Source organism: Dipodomys spectabilis, unplaced genomic scaffold (genome assembly GCF_019054845.1).
Source record: "Dipodomys spectabilis isolate Male_0828 unplaced genomic scaffold, ASM1905484v1 ptg000145l, whole genome shotgun sequence".
NCBI classification, from domain to species: Eukaryota; Metazoa; Chordata; class Mammalia; order Rodentia; family Heteromyidae; genus Dipodomys; species Dipodomys spectabilis.
The window spans coordinates 17,488,482-17,505,854 of NW_024870822.1; the positions used below are offsets into that span (position 1 = coordinate 17,488,482).

Here is a 17,373-nt window from a genome sequence, read left to right on the forward strand (position 1 = left end):
GTATAAAATTGGTATTAAAAACACTGACCATAAGACTATGATCAGAGAGATTAGCAGTGCCACCATTAAGATTGGGAATTCCCCAAGAACAGAGGCCTTATTTTTCCCATCAGATTAAAAATTGTCCAAATTGGGGCTGGGAAGGTGGCTCAGTGGTAGAGCGCTTGCCTTGCATGCATGAGGCCCTGGGTTCGATTCCTCAGCACCACATAAGCAGAAAAAAAAGCCAGAAGTGGCTCTGTGGCTCAAGTCCTAGAGCGCTAGCCTTGAGCTGAAGAGCTGAGGGACAGGGCCCAGGCCCAGAGTTCAGGCCCACGACCGGACCCCAAAAACAATTGTCCAAATTCAGTAGGTATCCTATCTGCTTGGAAATTCCAGGAGTGTATCCTCTTCTCCTCTTCATATAAGGAACTTGCTGAGAGCATTGTTCCTATCTCCTTCCTCTGACTTAGAGCCCCCTAAGGTCATGGCCTGACCTTCTACTCAGTTAGGTTTCCCCGAAGCTGGGACCACATCTCCAAGTGTAGTTTGAAGGTTCTAGCTGGTGTGGGGTTCTTGTAACAAGGGAACAGCCAATCATTTTCTTGGAATGGAGTTGACCATAGAGCTTTGAAGATGTCACCATTCATTAGCCAAGGATCATGTGCACAGGCTGAGTCCTTGGCCTCTGGCTATTGGCTCCTGGTGTTACAAGACAGTTAATTGCAGAAACAGGCTAGATGGAAACAGAGGATAGAAGAGAGTAAGGTAAAATGGGAAGGTGGCAGCCATGAACAGTCATCTCTTACTCCAGGCTGCTCTCTGAAACTACAGGCCTAGATCAGGGCTCTCATGGGCATCTTACACCTTGGGCCAAGCAAGGAGAGGTGACTTGGGGGGCTGGTCACACTAGTAATTTATGAAGTACAATATTCAGACAGTACTCAGGGCTCATAGAGGCTGTCACCTACATTATCTCCTCTGACCTTGAGGAAGAGCCTGGGTCTAAGAACAAGTCACTAAAAGTTTACAAAACTCAGTGAGGAAACTGAGGAACAGGGAAGGGAAATGATGTGTCCAAGGACATATAACTTATAAGATCCTGGCCTTCTATGACTTTAAGTCCAGCTCTGTTTGCTCTCTGGAGTTCTTATGAAAGATCTGAGGCACTTCGGCTAACAGCATAAGGAGGGGCCATTGTTGCAGCAAACCAGCTGTGCCATCCAAACAGACACTAGGAGCTCTAAGGAAGACATCACTTTACGGTACCCTGAGTCGCTCCTACTTAAGTGTGAGTGAGTTTGAAACACTGCAAGAAGCAGGAGACTGAGAAGCTCATAGACAACATACTTGGGTACATACAGGGGCAAAGGCAGAGGAAGGAGCAGCAGCTTGGTGCCTCCAGAAACACATGCTGCTGACCTCACAGTTGGCCCTGGCAACCAACACTCCAGTCCTTTTCTAACCACTTTCCCACAAGGCTTCATTACTCCATCCAGAGGGAGCAGAATAAGAGCAGTTATGCCTTTATTTAAAGGCTTTAGTCTCTGAGACAGGTCAGCTATGTGGGTGGAACAGGAGCCCTGAGGGAAAATAGGGCTAGAGGAGCCCGACAGCTAAAGTACTACATCCACCTCTACTTCCTAAATTAGAGGAAGGATTCCCCTGGTCCACACTACTGGGGGCCATCTTAGGCATTTTCCTGTTCGAAGTTCACTCCTCCCCCACACTAACTCTTCCTTGTGCTTCCTCTACAGTTTTCATGAACACAGCCATCCCCATTGCTGCAGTCCTCATTGTAAGTGAACCTTTCTCTACTTTCTTTGAGAAAAGGGAGACATATATAGGAGAACTATTTAGGTTCAGCTCTTCTGTACAGGGACCTCAGAAGATGGGCCCAGTAGGGCATGAGAGGAACAAGGGAGTTCATCCCTCCCCATCCATGTGTACAGCCTCTCTCCCTCAGGGCTTGGGTGACCTCAGGTTTAGTATCTAGAAAATCAACATTGTCTCTTGAAAAGAGCTATTGATTTTTTTTCATGCTAACAATGAAACATGTGTATTATGAAACGAATGGGAAATTCAGAAAAAGAAGGCACTGTAATCTCACTTCGTAACATCTTCAGGGTGTTTCTTTCCCATCTTTATTTTTAAGGCCTAGGATATGTCATTTCTACAAAAATAGGCTTGTGTTGCACATGCAGTTGTGTAACCTGCTTTTTTTTTAATTTAAGAATAAGCCACACATAGCTCCCCATGTCATAAAATATCACGATGCATTTTTGTTGGGTTTGTTTTTTAACTGATTTTGACCAAAGCTGGGTGGTGAGCTCAGCTATGGGGGAAGGTAAGAAGACCCAGACCCAGCCTCCTGTCACTCACTGCCTGCTATGAGGGATACAGTTCTTTAAAAAGATATACTTATTTCCCCTGGGGCCTATGTCTCTGAGCTGTGTGAAGTTCACAGCCTGTCAAACATGCTTGGGAATTCGCTTTCAATGTGATTTATGGAGCTGAATCCTGGTCTAGCATTTGGGGAACTGTGGGTAACAGACTGCAGAGCCAGACAGGTAGCCTTAGATAGGCACAGGGAGGAAGTGGAATGACTGTTGAATGTTTTCCAACTGAGGACTGGGAAAATGAGCATTCAAGAATGCAGTCTAAGAAGGGTACCTAACCCCAGGCCTGGCAGAACCTGGAGGGAACCAGCCCTGCCCCAGCAGAAGTCCTGAGCTTCCAGGAGACATTTCAAGGAGATGACAGAGAATAAATAGATATCTCTAATCAGAAAGCCCCATGATGTGACCTTCCCTACCAGCACTCAGACTCTATTCCCAGGGCTGTTTCCAGTGTGGGAAGGAAATAGCCCCTGAGACACCTTAATCTCACTTGTGCCTCTATCCACAGACCTTCGTGGGCCATGTCAGCTTCTTCAAAGAGTCTGACTTCTCACCCTCCGTGGCCTTTGCTTCCCTCTCCCTCTTTCATATCCTGGTCACACCGCTCTTCCTGCTGTCCAGTGTGGTCCGGTCCACAGTCAAAGCTCTAGTGAGGTGAGAGGAGGGTCTGGACAAGGGCACTGGACAGGCAGCTCATGGGTCAGCCCCAGGACTGGCTCTAGCAATCACTGGGACTACAGCTGTTTGTACACACCTCCCCATTGCTCTGAGTCCCCCTGAAGCTGGTCATGTCTGGGACACAGACCATTCAAAGTCTCCAGCACAAAATCTCTAGGGAAGAACACTATCACCTCCAAGACAAAATAAATATATTAAGATAAAATAATGAGCTGAAATTCGTATCTTCATAAATTCCACCCAGGGACCCTAGTTTTACTTTTCAGAGCTCACTCAGAATAAGCATCTTCTAGCTGCCTACTGAATGTCTGTTCTCCCCAGGTTAAGCAACTGCTTTTCTTTCCATGGCCCCAGAGCCTTCCCAGCCCTGCTAGTGCAGCAGCTTTCTCTCCAACCCCTGAGTTACTCTCTGTTGGTCCACAGCTCTGGGTTCTAGAGCCTAGAGGTAATGTTGACAGTCTCCCAGAGGTGTCACCCTTTTGAGAATGGAAATCTGATTGCAGAGGCAGAGCCTCTTCTGGGAAGCCTTTATTACCTGGAGTAGGAAGATTTCCAAGGACCTTGGAAATCTTGAAAGCAAGAATTTGTCCTACGTTGAAAGAGCTGGTCATGTCCTTACCTAGACATAGCAAATGTCTTGAGCCTTCAGTAAATATCCCATTTTCTTCTGGCAGGTCCTGGACAGCTGACAAGAAGGAATAGTTACTAGAATAAAGTTGTGGATGGGAGTCTGAGCCCAGCTCTAGCTTTCAAACACAGAATTCTAGGATTCAAAGACAGAAGCAGAGCTAGTGGCCTGGCTTGAGTGCAGGAGCCTCTGCTTAACAGGCAGGAAGCCCTGAGTTTAAACTCCAGGACCACCACCACCAAAAAAAACCCCAAAACAACAACAACAAAACAAAGCAGGCCTAATGTAATGAAATTATATCCAAGGAGTATTTGACCAGGCAGTGACTTTCTGAAAAGAGACTGGCTCATATATCCTTGACTATACTGCCTCAGTTTATCAGCCATAACATTGAGATTTCTGATGTGCATCCTTCCCCCACCACCCTCATTCCAGCCCTATACTTTTTTTTTTGGGGGGGGGGTCTGGTCATGGGGCCTGAACTCTGGGCCTGGGTGCTGTCCCTCAGCTCTTTAGGTCAAGGCTAGCACTCTACCACTTGAGCCACAGTGCCACTTCTAGCTTTTTTGTTTTTGCTTATGTGGTACTGAGGAATCAAACCCAGGGCCTCATGCATGCAAGGCAAGTGCTCTACCACTGGGCCACCTTCCCAGAAGCCCTATAATTTTTGTAGACTTCCCAGGTGCAACGATGCTGCACCTGTTAGAAATCTATGTCAGTAATCTGGAAGTAGCACATTCTCAAAACCTACTCTTTCTAGAAATACAACATCAGAGTAGCTGAGGCCTGAGGGAGCTCAAACTCTTGTCTAAAGATGGAAAGGAAGACATACCTGAAATAAAGGCTGGCTCCACCCTTTCCCCTTGCTCACTCTTATAATATAGGAGGAGACAGAAAGGCAAGGAGGCAGAGCCTAGGGGTCTGCCCCTCAGAGGACAGGTGCCCAGAGCGGAAGAGTCGTAGGAGCTCCTTTTCAGCCCAGTCTATTAATTTAGGATGTATGTCTGGCTTTAGGCCTGTTGGACACTTAGCAGAAAGAAAGAGGGGATAGAAACAATTCTTGAGCTTCCTGAGACAGCTTCCACAGCCAAGGATGGGTGAGAGTGAACCTAAATGCGAAGCTCCAGGTGCTGCCTCCTAACAACTTTTCTGGGGGAGAGGTGAAAATAGCCACCTCTACATGGGATGAGAGAAAAAACATCTGACCCCACAGCTTATTATGGGGATTTGGTTCTATAATGCTTCTAAAGCAATTAACACAGCATCTAACATGGAGTACATATTCGCAAAATACTAGTTTTGTTAATAATCAAGTTTTAATCCTAATTAATCTTGACACCAACCAACCTTAACCCTGATACTAACTAATAGACACCAACCCTAATCATCATTTAGCTCAATAATCCAGACGAACTACTTTTACGACTAAACTAACCCAAAAACTAACCAAAGACATCCCTAGTCTAGACTCTAGCCTACTCCAGCTAAGAAAAGCACTGGTAATTTGTTTTCCACTCTCAAGAGGGTGACAAGTTGTTTGTTCCCCTCCACTGTGGGCTTTGTGGGAGCTACCTGTAGACCAGGCATTTTCTCAGAGCTGCACGCTCAAACCACGTCTTCCTCTTCTCCCCCCCCCCGCCTCTGGCAGGGGTGAGGGGAATCGCTGTGTTTCCATCGCAGTGTGCAAAAGCTAAGTGAATTCCTGTCCAGTGCAGAGATTCGTGAGGAGCAGTGCGCTCCCCGTGAGCCAGCACCCCAAGGTCAAGCCAGCAAGTACCAGGCTGTGGTGAGTTCCTAGCCTGCCCTAGCTACTCCTGGCATGTTTCTCTAAGGCCTAAAGCAACATGCCCTGCTGCTTTATGCCTCCACCCCCACTCAGTCCAAAAAAGGAGTTCCAATGGACTCTTACCTCCTTACCCTCCGTAGCCCCTCAAGGTTGTAAACCGCAAGCGTCCAACCCGGGAGGATAATCGGGACCTCATGGGTCCACTACAGAGGCTGGCCCCCAGTGCAGATGGGGATGCTGACAATTGCTGTGTCCAGGTGAGTCCCTGACCTTATACCTGCCACCAGCACCAATTCCCAGAGAAGTTTAGCACAGGAGAGGCCAGAGTCCTGAGTCTTCTGCACAGAGGTCACCTTGCCTGTCTCTAAGAACACTGTTTTCATCTCCACCCAGCAGGGGGACCCCTGCCTTCCTCTTGGGCAGTGCCTTGGGTAGGAGCCAGTCCCCAGTGTCCCAAGGGGTGGAATCAAAGTAAGGGGGAGGCTTTCATAAAGGATGGAAAGCTCAAGACCATTCACGGTGAGAACCCCCCTCCTCTCTGTCCTCCTGTGTGACATGGGGTGTGGCCCATGAAGATCATCGGAGGCTTCTTCACCTGGACCCCTGATGGAATCCCCACACTGTCCAACATCACCATCCGTATCCCTCGAGGTATGACCCCTTGTCCCAGCATATACCCCTCCCCAGAGAGAGAAAAAGCAAAGTCGGTATTTCCTAAGTGCCTGCTCCTACTCACTTGTGGTGGGGCCCTGTGAGATCTAAACATTTAGAGAAGCATAAGCTGTATCTTCAAGGCCTCTACCTGTGTAGCAGCAAGGATAGGGTGGGACAGCAGAACCTTGAGGCCACCACCGACTATTACAATGATCAATTCAGAAAAAGATCAACTTGAATAGCCAACGATGTCATGTGGATGAGGTGGGGATCACACTGGGGATCATGTAAGAAAGAAGCAAGGAAGAGGGCATCAGAGTGAAGGAAGAGAAACAAGAGGATGCTGTCAGTTTCGGGAAGGAAAGACTCAAAGGCAGGAGAGGACTTCTCAGTGCTTCCAAGTAGGAGAAAAGAAAATGTCCTCAGAGTTGGATATATTTTGTCTGACTGTTCTTCTGGGTTATGGTTGGTTAGTCAGATTCTCCCCAGCTCCTTTCCCATCTCCTACCCTCTCTCCTTGCAGGTCAGCTGACCATGATTGTGGGGCAGGTAGGCTGTGGCAAGTCCTCACTCCTCCTTGCCACACTGGGAGAGATGCAGAAGATCTCAGGGGCTGTCTTCTGGAACAGGTAGCAAGTCTATTCTCCAGTCCCAATTAGTAGGGTGCCCTCTCAACAACTGTTCTGTCTGTGGAGGATGCATTGTGCATTTACTGACTTCCCACTGTGCGTTTAGTCAGTACTCGGTAAATGCTAGATATTCTTATCATCATCATTAGTATTTATATCACATATTTCTCACTAGGTGATATAATACAGTTTTTTGCCAAGTCTTTTGCATGTATCATTTCATTTAATCATTGTGATAATGAAAAAGATAAGTACTGTTACTAGGCCATGTTGTATGAATGAGGGTTAAATTAATTGCTCCAATTCACATAGCTACTAAGTGACAGACCTGGAATCCAAACTCAGTTCTGTTTGACCCTAGGTCCCATGTTCACTCAGCTAGCTACACTTCCAGTGTGGGAACTTGTAATGCACCATTGGTTTCTGGCTTGGTTATGAGCAAAGTTGACACAGACCATCCAGTGGGTATGTGAAAACCAAGAGCTAACACAGACCAATAGTGGAGAGAGGTAAAGATCACTACCTTAATTAAAGAGAGAAAACCTCAGGCTGAGTCCATCATGAATCTATTATTTATAATCACCTTCTTCTACATAGCACTGAAGTTGGTTGATAAAAAGATGCATATAATGTGGCTGTGGTTGTGTGTGTGAGTGTGTGTGTGTGTGTGTGTGTGTGCGCGTGTGTACGTGTGCGTGCACGCGCGCGCATATGCCAGTGCTGGAGCCTCAAGTTGGGGCCTCTCACTGGCTTTTTCAGTCAAGGCTGGCACTTTACCACTTGAGCCACACCTCCACTTCCAGCTTTTTGCTGGTTAATTGAAGACATAAAAGTCTCTTGGACTTTTCTGTTTCAGGCTGGCTTCAAACTTTGGTCCATAGATCTCTACTCCTAAAGAGCAAGGATTACAGACATGAGCTACTAGTATCTGTATCTTTTTTAAAGAGCCTTGAAATGAAGAGGGTATAAAGGTGTTCAGCAGTCCTCACAAAGCCTGACTTTTCCAAGGGTAAGACAGCTCAAGCATCCTGCTGGGGTTTTTACTCTCACCCAGGAATAGGATTGCTGCCAGTTCCTCAAAGGGACAGGTTTTCTCTGCTAGTCATTTTTAGGGTAAAATTATCTAGATGTCAATTATTCATCAGCTTAAGTACAGAAATGAGCTAAGGTGTATGGGGGATGGGAAGGGGAAACAACAGGGAGGCAACAATGCTTGATAAGAAATGTACTCGTTATTTTGCCCATGTAATTGTAACCCTCTGTATGGTATTCTCACAATTTAAAAAAATGTAAAAAAAAAAAAAAGAAAAGAAAAGAAAAGAAAAAGAAATGAGCTAAGGCAAAAATCTTGGGCCCAATGTCTGAATACCAACATGTCCCTGATCCTTGTCTCCTTCCTCCTTCTTCTTTCACGTATCCTCACAGAAGCATAGCACTTCTGGCCAGAAGAGATGGCAAGTGGCTTTCCATGGACTCAACCTTGCTAGTTCAGCCACACATGTCCCCCAAGATATGCCCATCCTCAAGGTCTTACTGCTTCCATTCTCTGTGTAGTAGGCCTTCCGCCCCCCCACCCCCAGGAGATGCAAGGGACTTCTTCAGGAAGCTAACACAGGCCACTTCTCATGTGCCAGTCTCTTTGCCAGGTACTGCATTGCCACAGTCTTTGCCACACCCTATGAGACAGGAACAATTGTTATTCACAGAGGAGGAAAGTAAGCTGAAGAAAATGGTACCTCACTCAAGTGGCAGAAGTGGGATTTATAGCTGGACTCCAGCACTTGAGCTTCCACTATGAACTGAGAGAAGGGTACATGAGCATTGTGAAGGAATAACTATTCTCCCAACCATTAGTCCAAAGGCCAGCAAGCTCTGTGCTGTGATACATGTACTTGTTTCTTCAGCCGAGCTTTCAAGGCTGTGTCATCAACACTTATGCTCCTCATCAAGGCAACTCAGTTCCCATCCAGCTCCTATCTCTGTTCAAGACTGGGTTTGGAGACTGTAGTGCCCAGATTTATTGCCCTAAAATGCTCCTTGCTCTAAACAGGCCAACTCTTGCCCAGGCCCAGTGGGGACATCCTTTTAGCCAACCTAAGAAGTTGTGAGTACTTGTTATAGACTTAGTTTGTGCTCCTATTTTCCCACAATGATGTATTCACTCACTCATCATGGACTGAGCACTTGCTGTGTGACAGGCCCTGTACATAAATAACAGGAATGCAAGGATGGTTAAGGTGTAGCCTTTGGTTTGAATGGAGAGGAAAAAAGATCAGTGTGATGCTAGAGTTCAAAGGAATAACAATGATTTCTGTAGTTGACTAGAAAAGACCCACCGTAGATGTGATATGCAAGCCTTGGAGACAAGTGTGGGCTCATCCAATGGAAAAGGCAGGGATGGTTAGCTATTCAGGAAGCTGATATCTAAGGATCACAGTTCAAAGGCATCCCAGGCAGACAAATCCATGAAACTCTTATCACCAAATAGCCACCAAAAAGCTGAAAGTGGAAGTGTAGTTCCAATGGTAGAATGTCATCCTTGAGAAGAAAAGGCCAAGCAAAAGCACAAGGCCCTGAGTTCAAGCCCCAGTACTGGCACAAAAGTAAAAAGGAAAGAAGTGGGGAGGGAAGGAGTGACAGGAGGAAGGAAGGGAAAGAAAAGAAAAGGCAGAAGTGGAAGAGGCAAGTAATCCAGGTAAGCAAATGGACAAAGATTTGCTGCTATTTAAGAGGATGGTTCTATGTGCCTGGAGTTCTGGGGTGTGGGTAGAGTGCTAAAGACCAGACTGCAAATGTAAATTTGATTTTTATTAGAAATGGAAATTGAGATTTAGCCCAAAGGCTGGAGAAAATGAGAGAGGAATAGGGCAGGGAAGGAGAGGGAGAGAGAGAATGAATATGAATAAGAGGCTGGAGGAAAAGAGTCAGCTATGAGCTTATTGCCCTGGCTGAGAAAAGGAATCTAAGCAAACATGATTCATTTGCCTTCTGTTGTTGGTCCCATGAAGTCCTGGGTAGACTCACATCCTTATATGAACCCGCTGTCCTGTGAGTGGGGGATAGGTTGTATGTCCTTCCATTACTAGGAGAAGCTCCATGCCTTGGGTATTGGGCCTTTGGTCAGCAGAGAGATGGTATACTTGCAAAGTGAGCCAAGAACAAAATAACTTTTGATCTGGTAGCCCCTCCTGACATTCTGTGAACCTGAAGCCAGAGGTGAGGACAATGCCAAACCATGCCCAGTGGCATGGTTTGGTTTTTGTCCCTACCAGGGCCAAGCCCTCGGCAACCAGACAGTCAGAAAGAGTTCCAAAAGTCACAAAGCAGGAAGTTGGGAGATTAGGAAGCACAGCCAAGAATGCTCTGGGGAGACAGGGCTTAGTTTATTGGTACAACTGTTCATTTATTCCTCCAGGGACCAAATGAACTAAGTATGGCTGAGCAGAGAGGACAAATGCTCTGGAGCCAAGTTCCCTGGGCTCCCATTTGTTCTCCATGCTTTGGAAAATTCCATAAGCTTTATGTGCCAGTTTCTCCTTTTAACTTGTAGGGCTAACTTGTAGGGCTGATATGAGGATTAACCTAACATGAAGAAAGTGCCCTGTAAATATTATTATAAACATTATTATTTAGCAGTGTACATCTTTGCCAAGAACAAAATTCCCTGCTGTTATTTAATCATATTTCAGCCTATATCTCAAGAGAGACAATGGAAAGCTCCCCAGTGACAGCTAGGATTACAGGTGTCAGCCACCAGCACTCAGCTCCATCAATACTTGAATGAGCAAATTCTATTAGTGTATGTGTCTTACTGCATTGCAATTATTTGCTAATCTATCCTTCCCCCAGGCCACTAGATTCCTTGAAGCTCTGTTACACCCCAGGGGTCTAGTACACAATATATATTTTTGTGAACTGCTCTGTGTAGGCTACATAGGGAAATACCTGGTCTCTGGCATAGGGAGTCCTAGGTAGACAGGGGCAGATGGAACCCCATTCGCTGAGATCTTGCACAGCACCCTGGAGAACTACTACAGTATCCCTGAACAGACTCTGCATGTCAGCATCCTGACTCTGGGTCTCAGCCTTTTGGCTCCCAAGCATTCAATTTAACAAGTCATAACCCTGGCTGGCTGGCTGCTTCAATAAACTGCCAACATGGGAATTTACAAACTCCTTTTGTAATCCTTAAAAAGAAAACATGTTAGTGAAAGGTCAATTTTAGCAGATATATGCAGATGGAGTTTCTTCCAGGAAATAAAGAATAGGGCCATGAATATTGAAAGCAGGATGATTTTAAGTGCCCCCATTGGGGACCAGCAAGAAGCAGGTCCTTAGAAAAGCTTTAGAAGCCTAACCTGATGGCCCACACCTGTAATCATAGCTACTCAACCTAAGCAAGAAAGTTGGTTGAGACTCATCACCAATTTGCCACCAAAAAATCAGAAGTGGCGCTGTGGCTCAAAGTGGTAGAGCACTAGCCTTGAGCTGAAGAGCTCAGGGACAGGGCACAGGCCCAAGAGTTCAAGCCCCATGATAGACCAAAAAAGAAAAGGTGGGAGGGGGGAGAAAGAAAGAAAAGCTTTAGAAGGGAGGGTCCCCACTCCCACAAGGAACTGAAAATCTTCGGATTTCCTAAGGCTCTCTACTGGCCCTGCCCCTTCTACCTGCTAACTCTCCTAACTATTACCAATGTCTGCTGACTCAGGGGGCCTGAGTCCTCTGCCCTGGGCCTGCCTCAGAGCCTGTTGCCTGGTTGTGGTTGGTGTGAAGTGTGTCTGCCAAGGCCCCTTATTCCCCAAGAGGTGATTTTTTTTTTTAAATGTCCTTTTCAGCACTGCTGCGAGGTCTGATTTGCCCAAGAGGCTCTGGAGCTTTTAGGATGGAGAAGTCAGGGGCTTAAGTACCCCTGGTTTCCTGGAAGAGGTGGTGTGGCACGAGAAATGGAGCTGAGTAGCCTAACTTGGAAAACAGATTCTTCTGGTTAAAGCCCTGACTCTGCCACTCTCTAGATCTATAAACTTGGGCAGGTTTCTTCGCTTCTCTGGGGCTCAGTTTCTTACTCTGGACATGAAAAGTATTTTTCTCAACTATGTGGGACCTGATGACATTAACTGAACTAAGTACTGTGGGCGAAAGCAGTGTTTCAGAACAGCCAAGGGCCTGCCAGAAGCAGAACATGTGGAGTGCAGAGGCCTTCAAATCCTAACTCTTCCCACCTCAGTTTACCCATCTTGCCTTTTATGTATGACATAGGTCTTAACTGAGTGTTGGGGCCACTTGGAAGACTTCAGCAATGAGCTTCAAAGACAGTGTCTCTCAGTTCTCCAACCTCACATCCTTCCCTCCAACCACCTACATGCTGTATTTACAACATATTCTCAGTAAGGCTATATCTCCACTCCCATCTGATAGAGAAGGAAATGGAGGCTTCTCTTAGAAAAAAGGGCTTGTCTTGGGTTTCTCAGCCAGTTAGCAGGAAAGCCTCTGGATTCAATCTGCCTACTTCTTCACTCTGTCTGCCTCTATATGTTGCATCCTCTTTCACTGGACATTTCCCTCTCTCTTTCTCCACTGCCCTGTCCTTCCTCACCTTCATGCTTCAGCTCAGCTCTGCCATGCTAGGAACTTTTCCTCTTCCATATGATTTTAAAATTGCATTTTTCTCTGATTCTACAACAATGCACATTAAATTAGAGAAGTAACACAAGTATAAAGAGGATTTTTTAAAGCACTTAATACCCTGAAGCCTCCTATCTTTTCTCTATGTATTTGTATACATGTTTTCATGAACTTTTCCCCAAATTTTCTTCAATACTTTGTTCCTTCTACTTTTCTTTTAACCCTTACAACTCTCTGACTTTCCCCTGATTCACCAAGACTGTGAACCCTGGGTAGGACAGGAAGGTTCTGTGTTGATTCCATGTAGCACCTTTGGCTAACTGGAGAGAATGTGGGTTCCCCAAAATGCAGAGGAGAAACTGGATGCCCACAACACACATGTAAGTCCCTTGCACCTGCCAGATGTATCATTCTTAACTTCTTTTTAATTTTAAATTTTGAAACGGGATCTCACTATGTAGCCCAGGCTGGTCTTGAACTTGTTCTCCTCTTCCTCCTGCCTCAACCTCCTGAGTGCTAGGCATTCTTTCTCTTTATTTCTTTGCATTAAAACAGACACACACAAGCCTTGGAAGGACCCGAAGGAGCTATCCTAGAGTAGTCGAACCCAGATGTACGCTGCAGCCCTTCCCCTCCTCCTTTCTCTGAGCCTGCTCTGCAGACTCTGAGTCCATCTCCTCATCTGTAGAATGGAGATAGGATGTATGGGGCTGAAGGATGAGATGGTATCTGAAAACAGCGTTGCGTCATGCATGAGAAAGGGCCCACAGTGAATACTATACCCGCCCTCTCTTTTTCCCAAATAATTAATATATCCATTAGCAAGCTCCATTTATTACAGATCTATCATGTGGTAAGCACTGTGGAAGCTGAAAAAGATGCCCTTCCTGCCTTAAAATCCCTGAAGACAACTGAGGAGTTGATTGGAGAGTTAGGTAGTCCATTATGAGGGCTAATTGAGCAGCCAGGACAATGATGCACACTGAGTCAGGGCTGGGAGCACTGGCGTGCTGGGTCCCCAGGGAGTCTACAGATGCATTAACAGCAGCTTTTGCTACTCTGGAAGCAGTTAAAGCAGGACTCCAGAGATAAGCTTATCTAGGATGTGGCCACAGAGCTGGAATTTGTCAGCTTTGGTTTTCTTAATCTGCCTCCCATTAGCAAAGCTTGTCTGCAAATTGTGAATTACAGCAATCTAGTGGTTAGAGAATTCATGTTAGTTTGGGTTAAGAGATTGGAAAGAGCCTACCAACCTCAGAGAAACGGAATGGAGGAGACTGGTAATTCTATTATACATCCCTCATGGCTGTCCCCATCACTCATCATTTTTGCCCCCTACCTGAGCAGGACGACAGTTTTAATGTCCATCCCTATGTTGACCCATCCTAAGTTTCCTGACAGAGGTACGGTGATGGGAAGCCACAGTGAAGAAACATTGTGTGAATATTTAAAGCATGAAGTTTGGAAGGAAATGTATTTACTCTGCTACTCCTTGCTGTGTGACTTTGGGCAAGTTATTGAGCCTCTCTAAAATTCACTATTTATAGCCAAAGTGGGAACAATCAAAATAAACCTTCATGTGGTTATTTTGTAAAGTACAAGAAGCAATACTATTATGGTACTTACCATAGTGCCTATAAAAGTTTGGTAAATGTCAACTGTTCTCAATCATATGAAAATAAGATCTATATACAAAGAGAGCAAGTTGATTTTTCTTAAATGTGTATGTCACTGGCAGAGGGCTGTTTCTGGAAAGATGGGAGATGTTCATTGGGCAAGGGTAAATTAACAAGCACAGAGAAAGTCGCTATCAAAATTCAAGTCACTTACTTCCTTATTTCTCAATAAAACTTTTTGCTAGAATTTATAGTGTTGAAATGCATTTTTACATCAAAGTTGCATGTATCTGTGCATTGATCCATAAGAGAAATAGTCACCAAAAAACCAGATCTGAATCGCATGCAGTGCATTCTATTAAAAAAAAAGTCAGTCACACCCTATTCCATTTTTAGGTCAGAGATTTCCTAACTATGAAACCACCTTGGTTTCTTGCTGCTGCTCTGAGCCAATCCTGGGTGACTGACTAAGCCTGGAGGTTCAATTGGAGGGTGCACAGCTAGGTTCTGGGGGAAGTTGGTGGGCTGACATGAAGAAGAGTAGCTTCTGCCATAAGGAAGCCACATGGGACCTTTAGGAAGGGAAGGGGTAGGAGGAGTAGGGCACGCTTCTTCCTAGAGCTTCAGTAAGATGGAAAGATGTAATTGCTGTTGATCTTCCTATTTGTGCCCCAACAGCCTTCCTGACAGCGAGACAGGAGAGGATTCCAGGTACCTCCTGGGGGGCTCATGGCTGGGGTAGGAGTGGGTCCCAAGGAAGAGAAGGGTCTGGGTAGGGGTGAGGGGCCTCTGGGTGAGAATGCTAAGTATGCTAAATGTGTTACTGACACACTCTCAGAGGTAGGAATGTTAAGTCGTGTTCCTCGGCGAAGGCAAAACTTGGTTTTGATAGAGGAGAAAAAAAAATTCAGATTTTACAATACTTTTTGCCCATCAAAGGGTCATAGTACATAAACAGGTGTTAGCATATCTGTGATATTAAATTCATGGAAAGCAGAAGCATAAAGTCAATTAAGGGTTTCCAGAGGCTCCTTTCAAGGGAGGAAGAAGGAATGACTGCTAATGTAGTGAGGGAGAGGATTCTTTTGGGAGGATGATGCATATGTTCTTGAACTAGATAGTAGTGATTGAATAACTGTGTGAATATCCCAAAACACACCAAATTGATTTTCTTAAAGGACAGAAAACAGGCAATTAGAAAACTATGTCTAAAATGGCTCTAGAAGTAATCATGAAAAAAATAATAATCTGAGAAACATAACTATAAGACAGGAAGCTAGATGTTGAGATAAGTCAGTCTCGTTGCTCTGTTTGTTCAGTGCAAGTCCAAAAATTCCAAAGGAAGCAAATCAACAAGATGCTGAGACCTCACAACCCTCCTCTCTCCTCCCCTCCCTTTCCCTGAGGACATAGTTAGGACCCTGGCCTGGGAAGGCCCGATCACCTGAGTAAATCAGTTAAGTCTCCTGCTGTCACACTCCACCACCATTGTCATCCCTTCCAGTGTTGTACATGCCCTTTCGCCCACCTTGTCCTCAATGTGATGACAGGCTCAGCTGTAGTGACAGTATTTCTTGAGCCAAAAATCATACATAGCATGTGACAAGTATGTGTACGATGAGAATGAAGAGATAGACTATTTGTCATGGAGCCATTTGGGCAGTCAGAGCATGAGAGCACCACAGCCAAAGTGGCCTCCCTGGCAGATCCCTCAGATCCCTCTGCCTTCTGATAAGGCCACATGGTCTGAGCCTGGAGCCCTGTTCAGCTCTTCTGGTGGCACCCAGCGTCCAGAGTGCCCTGCCCATGTGCAGCCCTGGGCCTAAGACTTCAGCCTGCTCATTTGAGCCAGATTCAGAGGCTAGGCCAGAGGAGCCTTATATTCCTCTCACTGGGAGACCCTGCCCAATGGTACTCCCCCTCCCCTTCTTCCTCTTTACTGAACCAGGCTCCCAGGGGCTCCTCACATACAGGTTAAGCAGTAGTAGCACCTCCAGAATGGCCATCCCCCAGACTTTACTTGTGGCTACCAATGTGGTTATCAAGGCACACTCAGGTGGAATTTGAGGGAGCCTGAAGTCTTTTTAGGAGATGCAGTCCACTGGACAACACCTGAGGCCTGTCTTTGCTCCCAACCAGCAGCCCAGAGCGGGAAACAGCAGCTGACTCTGATATCAGGTATGCGGTCTGGGAGTACTTGTCCTCCAGATTAGGCATTCCCCCCCTACCCCCCACACACACACAGAGGGCCTTTGGGCTCATGGGACTCATGTGACCCTAGGGAACATCATCAGGTCCAACCCCCGTGACTGAACAAGCAGAGAGGGGGTGGGGGGGCCTTTGTGCTTCCCTCAGGTTCAGGCGCTGCCTCCTTGCATGGCTACTCCCTTCACAATGGTTCACCTGGGTGAGGGAGTGGGGGAAGAGAGCTTGAAAGCCATGGTGCACAAAATATGATATCCATGGCTCTCAGTTTAAAAATAAAGTCTTTCTCTTCTCTTTGTAATTCAGTAGTGTTCAAGGGCTACTGAAGGAGGAAGAAATTAGGGGTTGAGTGATCATTGGTTTGGAGTGATCATTGGGCTATTCCCTGCTTCAGGTAGAGAAGCAGGAAGGAGAGCAGCCCACCGGGCTGGGAGGACTGGGTGTAGGGTAGGAGGCCAAGGTCCTGTCCTTCTCATAGTCAGCCGAGGCCTGCCCACCTAGATCTACCACAGGCCAGTGGGGAAGAAGAGGTAACAGAATGAATTTGGGGGAGGAAATATCTCTCTCTTGCCCCAACCTAAGCCATCAGCTTGACCATGTCCCTGAGATGAACCCCTGAGAATGCCTCCCTTAATTCCCAGTTCCCTTGCTTGTTCCAGAAAGAGGGGCCCTGTGGCCTATGCTTCTCAGAAACCATGGCTGCTAAATGCCACTGTAGAGGAGAACATCACCTTCGAGAGTTCCTTCAACAAACAACGGTAACAAAGGAGAGGCTGGGGCGGAACACAGGGCTCTTCAGGGTTACCAACCTTCCCTGGGCCCCAGTCCTCCCTCAGTTGCCCTGCCCCTCATTAGTCACTCACACCCAGGTGTTTAATCTGGAGTTCAGCCAATTCCATGTGGCTCAACTGCAAAGCATCCAAATGTACTGGGTATGGGATAGTCCATCACTATGTCTTGCCTCAAGCTCAGTCTGGTTTTCCATGCTCAACACCCCCTCCTCCCCGTGAGGACATTCACAACCAGCACCCACTGAGCTTTGACCAGGCATAGGCCCTGTGCCAGGTTCTTCCTCCATATGGTTTCCCCTAACACAACAATACTAAGAGAACCACACCTCCGAAAGGTTAGGTAACTTGCCCAAGGTTATCTAGGTGACTGAAAAAGGTGTCAAAGC

General features: G+C 46.3%; 1 protein-coding gene across 6 annotated transcripts in view; it reads left to right on the top strand.

Annotated features, from left to right (window-relative positions):
- Window positions 1–17,373, top strand: part of Abcc8 (ATP binding cassette subfamily C member 8) — a 73,360-nt gene that overhangs the window by 36,709 nt on the left and 19,278 nt on the right. For 2 of the 6 annotated variants that reach the window (XM_042691471.1, XM_042691472.1), the window contains exons 11-20: window positions 1,737–1,777; window positions 2,887–3,032; window positions 5,365–5,470; window positions 5,611–5,727; window positions 6,046–6,121; window positions 6,648–6,753; window positions 11,081–11,083; window positions 14,670–14,702; window positions 16,134–16,169; window positions 16,856–16,954. In XM_042691471.1, the coding sequence (XP_042547405.1) occupies window positions 1,737–1,777; window positions 2,887–3,032; window positions 5,365–5,470; window positions 5,611–5,727; window positions 6,046–6,121; window positions 6,648–6,753; window positions 11,081–11,083; window positions 14,670–14,702; window positions 16,134–16,169; window positions 16,856–16,954 (763 nt within the window). Of the gene's footprint in view, window positions 1–1,736; window positions 1,778–2,886; window positions 3,033–5,364; window positions 5,471–5,610; window positions 5,728–6,045; window positions 6,122–6,647; window positions 6,754–11,080; window positions 11,084–14,669; window positions 14,724–16,130; window positions 16,170–16,855; window positions 16,955–17,373 lie in introns of all 6 variants that reach the window. The other 4 variants (XM_042691468.1, XM_042691470.1, XM_042691469.1 and 1 more) reach the window with 3 other exon arrangements.